The sequence below is a fragment of the Poecilia latipinna genome, unplaced genomic scaffold (assembly GCF_001443285.1).
Source record: "Poecilia latipinna isolate Pla-1442-1.1 unplaced genomic scaffold, P_latipinna-1.0 Scaffold1890, whole genome shotgun sequence".
Lineage (NCBI taxonomy): Eukaryota > Metazoa > Chordata > Actinopteri > Cyprinodontiformes > Poeciliidae > Poecilia > Poecilia latipinna.
In genome coordinates this window covers 84,456-94,990 of record NW_015114506.1, presented here as the reverse complement: position 1 = coordinate 94,990, position 10,535 = coordinate 84,456, and the positions used below count along the sequence as shown (strand labels likewise).

The window sequence follows — 10,535 nt, the reverse complement described above, 5'->3', positions numbered from 1 at the left end:
TTCAGCAAAATTGCCTATTTTGACTCCAGTAAATGATTGATTACTAAATTAGTTTATGATTATTTCAATAATCAGATTTAATCAGTCATTATTGCAGCCCTGTACTACATAATAACAGATACTAGACTGTTTTATATGTTGTAGATATTAAATATTAAGGTCAGACGATGAAAAGAGGGAGAGCAGGAGGAAGAAAACTTTGTTTGTGGATCACAGAAAAATTATTTAAGTTCATTTTGAGATATTTTTCTCTCAAAATTAAAGATTTTTCCATCAATACCTGATAATCCCACAGCGTGACTCCAGATTAAAGGGTTTTCTATCTTTTCTCTGTCTCGCCTGCATTTAATGAGAACGGGCGCCCCCTGTGGGTGGTGCGGTGTAAGCACAGTTAATATTTACATTCAAATTCAAATTGAAAAATACTTTATTAATCCCAAAGGGAAATTAAATAAAAATAAATAATCTAAATAAATTGATATTGATGTTTTACTTTTAGTTGATGGAGCTGTGAATGATTAAGTATCTATTTGGTTTTTCAAGAACACTAAACTCAGTTTCAACATCTCCAGGTCATTTCATTTTATTATTTTCTAGAATAATATCAAAATGTTTAATCTGAAGGTGAAGATACTTAGGTGTTTTTGCTATTAGGACAATCTCCTGCTGAAAAAGTATATTGTCCTACAGTACTTATGGATCCATTTTATTTGTAACAGTTAAATTTAATTTAGATGTCAATGTTTCTGATGCAAACTGATACTGCGATTATTATTTTTGTGGTTTCTGAAGATCGTTTAAAGTCTTAAAACATTTTTTCTTCATAATTATTACAGTAAAGTAACATAAAAGCTGACATGCTGACTCAGTCTATAAAAAGTAGTGAGCTGAGTTTTACAGTAAAAGCTTAATCACCACATTAATTTTTCTTCCAGATGATAAAGGCAACCATTCACTCGACGTCTGTGTGATGGTGTTGGCGCTCGACGCTCAAATCCCCTCATCTCTGAACTTCCAAACAAGGACAAGTCTGTGCTGGAGGCCCAGACTTCAGCCTAAGCTGGGGTTGTATCAACACAGCGCTGGATCAGATTAATGCAGCAATCTTTAGGCTTATACAGACTTGCCTTCAGAGAGAGCTCCAGCTAATTCTGACAGAGAGAAATTCACAATGATGAAAAAAGGAAAACGGGTGTTTTGAGTGACCGTCCCAGGAGACCGGACTGTCAGGAAGTGGTTTGGAAAACAAGGACTACTGTCCAGTTGCTTTTTAGAGGACATTCCTCAGCAGGGAGGAGAAGGATCTGATGGTTTTTAAAAGAAAACGAACAGATTCACTCCTTTGTTTTGGTCTGGGAGTGCAGCTCAGCATGAAAAAAATGACACTTTTCCATAAGCATTATGTAGAATACTGCAAGTTATAAGGTCAAAGACTATATCCTTGATACTTCCATCACATCACCAGCCCTCCAGATGTGCATCACAACACCAAACAGTGTCACATTTAAAAGAGGAAAGCAGCAGGCTTATTATTTGTGTTGCAATTTTAGACATAATCAGAGATTTATCTTCCTCTGGATTTTTTAAGCAAATTATTAAGCCTTTGTTTATGTTTTCAAGCACATACAGAAATAGCTAAGATTGTATGAGATCTTGAAGGGAATTACTTTTTGATTATTCATTCAAATAATACTAAAAAAACAACATTAACAATAATGTAAAATTCTGTTTCAAGCATCACATTTAATTTTAGCTGCACTCCATACAAATATGACGTTTTTCAGCTTTAATTAGCATAAACTAAAACTTATTTCATATGCTTGCATGTTCATAATTTTAAGTCTCGTATTTTTGTCAACCTAGATCGTGATTATCCTTATTTAAATGTTTATTTTAGGTTTTTTCACATAAAATAAATGCCTCTTATTTGAGACTAACATATTTTCACAGTTTTTCACGTTAATATTTAATAGCTGATGTTTGCAAAGTGGTAGTTGTTTTTAATTTCATTAGTTCTCGATCAATAGGTTTTAAGATTTATCACTTCTTAACCCGCATAAAGTCGCTGTTCCCCCATTGTAACGGTAGGGGGCGCCAAGATCAAGTTCAGATTGAAGATAAATTAATGAGAGCTTAGCTAAAACTCTGTGATTAAACATTTTTCTACCGAACACCTACGTTTAGTTTTAGCATGGATACAAATCCATTGCTGGTTTGTGATAAACAGACAACTACTGGAAGACAGTTTCTTTCAGTTCAGCGTAAAAGATGTTAACTTCTCAACTTTTTCGGAGCAAAAATAATAATGAAGATAAAAAAGCTAAGCAGCTAACTTACCCGTTAGTCATCTCCGTGAGTCCGAGCATCGCTCCTCCTCGCTCTCTCGGACCAGATGTGTTTTTTTCGGCCTCAGCAGCAGACGTCCAGATGTGCTCCTCTCTTGTATTTACTGTACAGTTAGAGCTGCTTTTTCTCTCAGGCACAGAATGGCGTATAATTAGGACGGGCCCCGCCTATCTCCACCAACCACAAGACACGGCGGACTGTACTTCCGCTTGGATGACCTTCAAAATAAAAGCATAACTATGCAGTGTTGGTCCCTTCTCTGACGCGGTCAATTTGAGGGCAAGGACCAAGTCAAATTGAGCATATGAAAAACAAAATGTCCATATGAATCAACAAGCGACATAGTTTATTTAGTTGATTTATTTACTTTTAGATATTATAGCTATTAAGGCACTGACAATAATAATGGTTATTGCTCTCTTTGGACAATAAGTGAACTATGAAACTGTGAGACCATGCTGTTCAATAATCCAAATGAATCCTCACGCAATAAGTTTTACTACAAAAACTGTTGGATTTTAATATAGCACCACGTTAGGGCAATTATAGATTTAAAAAACAGGAATAAATTCCTGCCAAAAAAACTCAGAAATTTTTAGATTAATGTCAGAAATTTTTCAGAAAAAAACTAACATTTTAAGAGTTAGCTCATAAATTCTCTAGAAAAAACTTGAAAATTACTGAGTTTCAAAAGAACAACATTTTCAACTTTGAAATCCATGAATTAGTTTTTTTTTCTACAAAATTTCTGATATTCTCAAAATCTCTTTTTTGGCATAAATTTGCTTCTTTTTTATCTAATGGCTCTAATAACCCGTCGAATTTCAATACTTAAAATGAAACTGTAACAGTGAAGCAATTTAGAAAAAAAAGAGAGAGATAATTCAAACCAATACAGCGCTGAATGGATTGGATTGACTTTCTCCCGTCTACCATCTAGGCTTTATTCATTTTATTTTGAAAATCAGAGGAAGTCGGGTTTATTTTTTTTCTGCGCGTCTGGAGCAGCTTTAAAACTTCACTGAGCTTTTCGACTGACTTACTTTTGAGATATTTACTGGCAGGAAACTGTAATTCCCACCTGCCAAAAGTAATTACAAGATCTGGTTGTGTGTGTGAACATATCGGCAGCTCCGCTGACATGTTGTTGTTGTTATCCACTGCTTTACTTTCTCTGTTTTTACACTTCTGCTTTGCAAGAAAACCGAAAAATCTGACTTTTTTCCCTTTTTTTTTAGCGTTGGAAATCTGTACAGAATTTCAATATGGCGGGTGTGCGCCTTGCAGAAACATTCTTTCCATTTATTTTTAAACACATTAATACATATGCATGTAAAGAAAAACTTCATGCATGTCTTAAAATGTAAGGATATAAAAAGTTGACGATAAATACCCTACTACAGCTCTCTAAAGACAAAAACGGAATGTTTAGTTTCACGTCCAGCGGTATTCAGTGGCGATTATTTGTCATTTCCTCCCCGGACTACGTCATAATTCCAGAACCACATTTATTTCCTTAAAAGGCAGGCCCATATAAAATTTCCCCTCCTTCAACGTGGAAGATGACTCCATAACATGAAACATAAATTTATCTTCCATGTACACACAACAGAGCCTTATAAAAGTATTAACGCCCCCTTGAAATGTTTCCATTTTAACCACATACTTAAATGTGTTTTATTTTGTTTTTAGGTTAGCATAAAATAGTACATATTAGTGAAGTGGAAGAAAACATATATGGTTTACACTAGTTTTAGTAAACACTGTGGAAAAAGATTACAACCATTGTTAAAAAAAAAGTCAGAGTCCTGTTTGTCACAATATGTAAAGAAAACTACAGACAAGACAGAGGTATTCTTAAACTAAATATCAATGTCCAGACCCACATCCAACTCAAAGTCAGTGGCAGGACTTGAAAATGGATGTAAACAGAGCAACTGTTTAGATTTCTAGATGTGGACAAATTCTGCAGATTTAATTTCAGTGAAAAGTTGAGCTACAACACTTCTCAGATTGTGAAAATAAAATGTTCTGTACACTGCATGCTTTTATATTGGTTATAAAATATAGTAAAACACATTAAGGTTGGAGGTTGTAAGTGACGAAATGTTAAAAAGTTCCACAGATGAAAGTGTGTTAAGATTATCAATAAACACAAATCAACTCTGTGATCTCTCCCATCATGGTTGGTTTTAATCCGTTTACAATCACAGTTTTCTGTCGTTTTTCTTTTACATCCAGACAAAATCTTAAAAGATTTTCTGATAATCTCTCATAGCTTCTGATAACAGTAACCTTCACATAATATAAAAGGTAAAAGTACATTCAAGTTGTGGTAGACTGATCCCAAAAGAGCTGCCACTGGAGTGGAAAAAAGACAAACAAGCAACTTTCTACAGCAATAACAAGGAGAAAACAATATGCATTAATGTTGCAGAGGCAAATCTGAGTATGTGAGACGGAAAATTAAACTTCTACCCCACAGCAGAGCTGTATAGTCATTAAACCGATAAAATGAAAACAGTAGTTACAAATGCTACAGTAGAAAAACACAAATACCTGCTGCACCTGAGTTTAGGAAGTACCAGTTATAATTATGAACATCAATTTCTTTGTTATGATGATTTAACTGAGCTAAACTAAGGATTTAATCTACATTTTGCCCACTGACTAATGTAAGAAAAAAAAGCACCTAAAGAACCGTAATGTTGACTTTTTTTCTTACAACAATATATGGATTAAGGCTTTTTAATTTTATAAGCAACCAGATTAAAACTTGGTGAAGATTAACACCTTTTTGTTGCATATTTCTAGATGATAAAGTGATAAACTATAACATACAGAAAGACATTCAACAGTCAACATACATGATGACAGTCATTGAAAGAAACTGCAATAGAAATATGATTTATGACAACTTGTCCGCTAATAAAGTGAGTAAAGTACAATGTACATAAGCAGAGGAGTCAAATCTTTTTTTTTTAATTAAGGATTTAAACATCCGACATTTAAGTCACATTATGCCAGGCTACATTTACCTTCTTAAATAATCCCTAATCATACTATTTGTTTGCAACATGTTTTTTTTCTAACCCAGAAATAAGAAAATATTTTGAAATAGATGCATTTGATGTGATTTGTGTCTGCAGAAAAATGCCCAACAGATTTTATTTCAACACAAATCAATACAACTAAGAAATTTATGACGGGTAATTTAGTGAAAGACTAATCTTGGTTCCCGAATTTGGACACAAACTCTGGTAAAATGCCAAGTTTTTGTTATGTAAACACCATCATAAACAATTTACATACTCCTTTTTCCACATATTGTGCCACATTTATCCTGTGAAATTCTGAAAAGCAAACAAATTTATTATAGTGAAAAAATAAAACGAGTAGAATAACCTTGCTGCATAACTGAGAATAACCTTCAACAAATATTTGGTTGAAACAGAATTTGATTCAATTTTAGCATTTAGTTTTCTTCTTGTACACATCTAACATTATTTATTGTGCATATCCTGATAATTAATAGTGATTCTCTTATATTACAATTTAACATAAATGTTAGATAATATGTGGAAAACATTTGAAACTATGTATTTGTTTTATTTTTCTTACATCACAAAAACCAGGCAGTTTAACAAGCCTGTGTCCATCTCAGAGAAGCACTGTTTATACCTAATGCTCTGCAAGAGTAAATAAAGATTCTAGTTTCCTTTATCTCTACCTAGAAGATACTATTTCACATACATTCTTTGGTCTTGCCTGTTTTGTCCCAGTAACGTGTTAATGCCCCAGTTAAAACCATTTTAATTAGCATCATTGATACAGAACCTCACAAAGAGATGGGTTCAGTGATGTCACTGCAAAGTGCTCCCCATGTTTTTAGTCTATCTGATCCCAGACCAGCTGTGGAGGTAGGAGGTCCACCCTGAGCCGCGAGAGCCGCTTCCCTCTTCCTCTCCTGAAAGGAAAAACACCAGCGTAAACACCAAATATCTGGGGATTATTAAATGTTTTCACTTAATCTAAATAAATAAATTACTTAAATTACAGGGAAAAAATAAACAGTGGACAGATTAGGCTTTTTTTCATTTCAGGATAAATTATGCAGACTTGCACCTTGTGCGATTGCAGCCAGTTTGCTCTTCTCCTCTGGACTGAGCTGCAGCATGGTGTGAATGACGGGCAGGAGCGCCTGCCTCTCGCTGCCAGAACGCAGGAAGATGAACTGCAGCAGGACGTTCTTCAGATACTCCAGGTTGGCCACGCTCTTCTCTCTCTCCTGGTTTCGCTCCAGTCGCCTAACTTCGCTCTTTAACAGCTGAAGGACGATAAAAGTTACATGAAGCAATAGATTCCTATGAGCCTGATTTAAGACTTCTGTTTTGTTTTAAACTAACAATGATATTTCCAAATGCAAGTGAGAGTCTCATAGGATGCACTCCTCTCTAAAATATGGACTTTTTTCTTGCTAGACTTTTATTAGCTAAAAACTGCTGATTTACTAGAATCTCAAAGACAAAGTAGCAACTGGATGTACCTTTCTGATGATGAAAAGCAAAGTAGTCTTTTTCAGAGAAAAAAAATCTCATTCAAGAATGGGCCAACAAATAATTTGCATCCTTCCAATGATTAATTTCCTGATATATCTTGTTATCCCAGGTTGCTGTTTTTTTTTGTTTTGTTTTTTTAATGAATACAAAAGTGAGACCGTTTTACAAGCAGTGATGCATCCTTTAATTTCAAAATTATGCATCACTTTATGTTGGTCCATCAGACAAAATTCATATAAAGTACACTTGGAAGTGACGCTACATAATGAAGGATCAAGCGGTACAAATAATTTTGTAATTCAATTCAATAATTCAAATAATTTTCTCCTTAGCGTGCTAAAAATAAGCATTTTAGGGGACAAGAAACGGTTCCACACTGATTGGCACAGAGCTGACTCGATAGCGAGTGACACGTCACTATTCTCGCGAGAGTTCACAAAGAGAATACATAACAAGTATGGCGGCGTCCTTACGGACAGAGAAGCCTGGAGTGAAATAAAAGTGGATTTAAAACAGCAGCTACCGCTTCGGACTGTGTTGTTTAGAGTCATATAACCTTATAAACGAAGTTACGGTGAGAAATGGGATATGAACGCCTACTTTGCGGAGCTCTGGAGCGATACTCCAGGCTATTTCGACTCGGTAATTTTCAGCAGAAAGCTCGAGCCTTTCATAATGCGACCCAGTCGAGTGGCGAATCCACGCGATTATTTACATGGTTCGGACTGAACGGGGAGATTCTTACTCCCACAGCCCGCCAGGTAGCAGCCCGTCGAGGCTACTGCAGCTCCACCCAGCCTGCCAAAGATGTCACCCTGTTCGAGCACGACAGAACCCGCTTCTTCCGGGTGCTGACGGTCTTCTGCGGCGGCCAGTTCGTCTTCTGGACGTACCTGGCTCAGTTCGCCTTCACCGGGCTCAGAGACACCGGTGGAAAAGACCGAGCCAAGGCGCCCACCACCACCACCGGACTGGCCGGGATGTGGAGTTTCGAGATGAACCTTGGTTCAAACGCCTGGAGGTACGGATTTACCCTGGGATGCCTGACCATAGGAGCGGGGATAGTCGGGCTCGGGGCTCTGTTCTGCCGGAGGTCCGTCAGTAAGGTGGTTCTACATAAGGGCGGGAGGATGGTGACGGTACGGACACAGTCTCCTCTGGGACCAGACCGAGGCAGGACCATAAATGTCCCACTAAATCAGGTGGCCTGCCACGCTCACAGACAGGAGTCCCCCTCTTTCATCCCGCTCAGAATCAAGGGACACCGGCTCTACTTTCTGCTGGACAAAGATGGGACTGTAAACAACGCCAGGCTGTTTGACATCACCGTTGGTGCATACAGACCATTTTAATGCAACATGATGTAGATTGGGGTTTCTTTATTTACTGTTAAATAAAATATTTGAAATAAAATGTGGGCTCATAAAGATTCATTTTGTATTATAACATTTAAAACTCTCCTATATGTGTCAAACTCAAGGCCTGCGGGCCAAATACGGTACGCCAAAACTTGGACAGTTTCTCACAATACCAGAAATTTATGCAAAATCAACAGATCTTCGCGCTGCTAATTTACCACAAAAATGGTGATAAACTTTGGCTATAAGTGACTTCTAACTCATACTTGCAGGTGGCAGTTTTGCTTACTTTTATGACAATGCTGATTTAGCCTTACTTGATGTCAAGTAATAAAAATGTCACATTTTATGTCATAAGTGGAAATATTGCAAATACTTGTAAGATAGTACCTCAAAATCCTGGAGGGGCTGATGAATGTGGAAAGACGTTCAATATTATTTTAAGTTCTTATTGAATGCAGAAAGGAATTTATTCATAATTTAACAGCTTGTTAGTGGGTTTTATTAATAAATTCTGGCACAAACTGGCCTTGAGAACATTCATGATCTTGATATGACTCAAAATGAAATTTAGACACTGCTGGCATGTTTTAGCAACCTTCCAGAAAACTGCAAAGATGCTGCAACACTGTTCTTTTAAATGGAAGCTAAAATGCACTTGTTTAGAAATGCCTTTGATTAGAAGTAAGTGAAACATTGATCAACATATTTTATGTACATCTGCTTGATGATTTTTAAGATTGCGTTCGACTAAATGTAATGTTGACTGCTTGTTTCATCATTGGTTACTGTATTATGATTTTATGGGAAGCACTTCGATCTTCCTTGTTGCTGAAATGTGCTGTGCAAATAGAGTTAAGGTTAAATAAGATGTTCGTACGTACAGTGATCTGCTCCATGAGGACAGCGTTGGTGGCCTCGGTTTCGTGCAGCAGGCCGTTCATGTGCTCCATGCTGCGCGTGGCTGTGCTCAGCTTCTCGCTCAGCTCCTCTTTGCTCGGCTCCAACGTCCAAACAAACGGCTCTGGAGATGCAACAAGCAAATTAAACAGTATAAATAAATAAACAGCAGTCAAATATGAAAATTAAATTAAAATACTTTATTGTTTATTTATTTTTTTGTCTATTATACTACATGAAACCTCATGACAGTTAAAGGAGAATCATTACACTGTAAATAGCTCCTTTGTTACTGGATTTAATCTGTAGTACTTTTGTAGCTCACCCTGTTTGGGGTCTGGGGATGTGAGCAGCTGCTCCAGGGAAGGCGGGGCTGCGAGTTTTGGCGAGAATCTCTCGGTCTCCGTGGTTTCCATGCCTTCTCCCTCCTCCCGGGCCATCGACTGCAGGTCATTCAAACCCATCGATCCCAACCCTGCTTGGTTCTGATCGGCGTTTCTCCGCTGAAGTTCTGATGCCAGAGGCTTACGGCTGGACTGGGCCGACGCTGCACCTGAGGTTGGCAGATAAGATAGGCTTACAGAAGAAATATAACAATAGTTCAGCTACAAAGTGCCAACAATTGTAGAACAGATCCTAACAAGTTGGGATGTTTTTTATTTGGTTTTCCTAAACACTTGACTGTGACCCTGTGGCTCCAGGGCCCCATGTGGATTTCTGGACCTTCCACATTGACTCTTAAAAATGAACTAAATATGATTAACTAGAATTTAAAAAGAAATATAGCGACAAATACAACTTTAAGTAATTTTTGTGGAATAATTACATTTAAAATTACCATAATCTTTATTTAGATGTTTTGTTGTTGTTGCTATAATTAGGTTGAAAACTATGTGCAAATAACATCCAATATAAGAAAATGTAGCCATCATCTTTTTGAAAATGCTTTATGTTTTTCTTTTAATTAAAACCTAAAAATAGGAGTAAGTTGGTGCTTCTCTGTGGCAAGTATTTCTCAAAAACTTTGCTATTTTTTCAAAAGATGAGGTAATATTTGTGGCTCCAAGCCCATTTTATTTAGCTGGTCTGAGGGCAAAAATGGCTTTTTGGATTGTAAAGGTTGCAGATCACTGTGCCAAACAGTTGAAGCATCACACAGGAAAATGATGAGAAAAGGGACAATGACTTGAGAAAGTGGGAGGATAAATGTGATTCATGAAGCTGTAACTAAACCGTCTTTCTCACTTTCCCCCCCCTCAGCAGGTTAACAGGAAGAGTGAAGTAGCTGCTGACCACTAGAGGGCCTCGTTGAGACACTGAAACAGGCGCTCATTTAACCAGGATCATATGAAAACATTTAAAAGAATGAATA

At 36.9% G+C, this 10,535-nt stretch overlaps 3 protein-coding genes across 3 annotated transcripts in view; 1 reads left to right on the top strand and 2 right to left on the bottom strand.

The window, feature by feature from the left end:
- Window positions 1-2,520, bottom strand: part of LOC106934979 (LIM and senescent cell antigen-like-containing domain protein 1) — a 35,063-nt gene extending 32,543 nt beyond the window's left edge. The window contains exon 1 of the mRNA XM_015015186.1: window positions 2,338-2,520. Within this exon, the coding sequence (XP_014870672.1) occupies window positions 2,338-2,366 (29 nt within the window). The 5' untranslated portion in view covers window positions 2,367-2,520. The remainder of the gene's footprint in view (window positions 1-2,337) is intronic.
- Window positions 2,521-4,514: 1,994 nt separating this feature from the next.
- gcc2 (GRIP and coiled-coil domain containing 2) overlaps window positions 4,515-10,535 on the bottom strand; it is a 32,750-nt gene continuing 26,729 nt past the window's right edge. Inside the window, exons 21-24 of the mRNA XM_015015179.1 lie at window positions 9,489-9,716; window positions 9,148-9,287; window positions 6,472-6,673; window positions 4,515-6,313 (exon numbers count right to left, since the gene is read on the bottom strand). Coding sequence (XP_014870665.1) covers window positions 6,240-6,313; window positions 6,472-6,673; window positions 9,148-9,287; window positions 9,489-9,716 — 644 coding nt within the window. The 3' untranslated portion in view covers window positions 4,515-6,239. The remainder of the gene's footprint in view (window positions 6,314-6,471; window positions 6,674-9,147; window positions 9,288-9,488; window positions 9,717-10,535) is intronic.
- tmem223 (transmembrane protein 223) lies at window positions 6,706-8,408 on the top strand. The gene has a single exon (XM_015015180.1). It carries the CDS (start codon window positions 7,487-7,489, stop codon window positions 8,255-8,257), a length of 771 nt encoding a protein of 256 aa, XP_014870666.1. The 5' UTR covers window positions 6,706-7,486; the 3' UTR covers window positions 8,258-8,408.

What these genes read in the sequence shown, in the direction of transcription:
- tmem223 (XM_015015180.1), top strand. Translation starts at nt 7,487, where the DNA reads ATGGGATATGAACGCCTACTTTGCGGAGCTCTGGAGCGATACTCCAGG.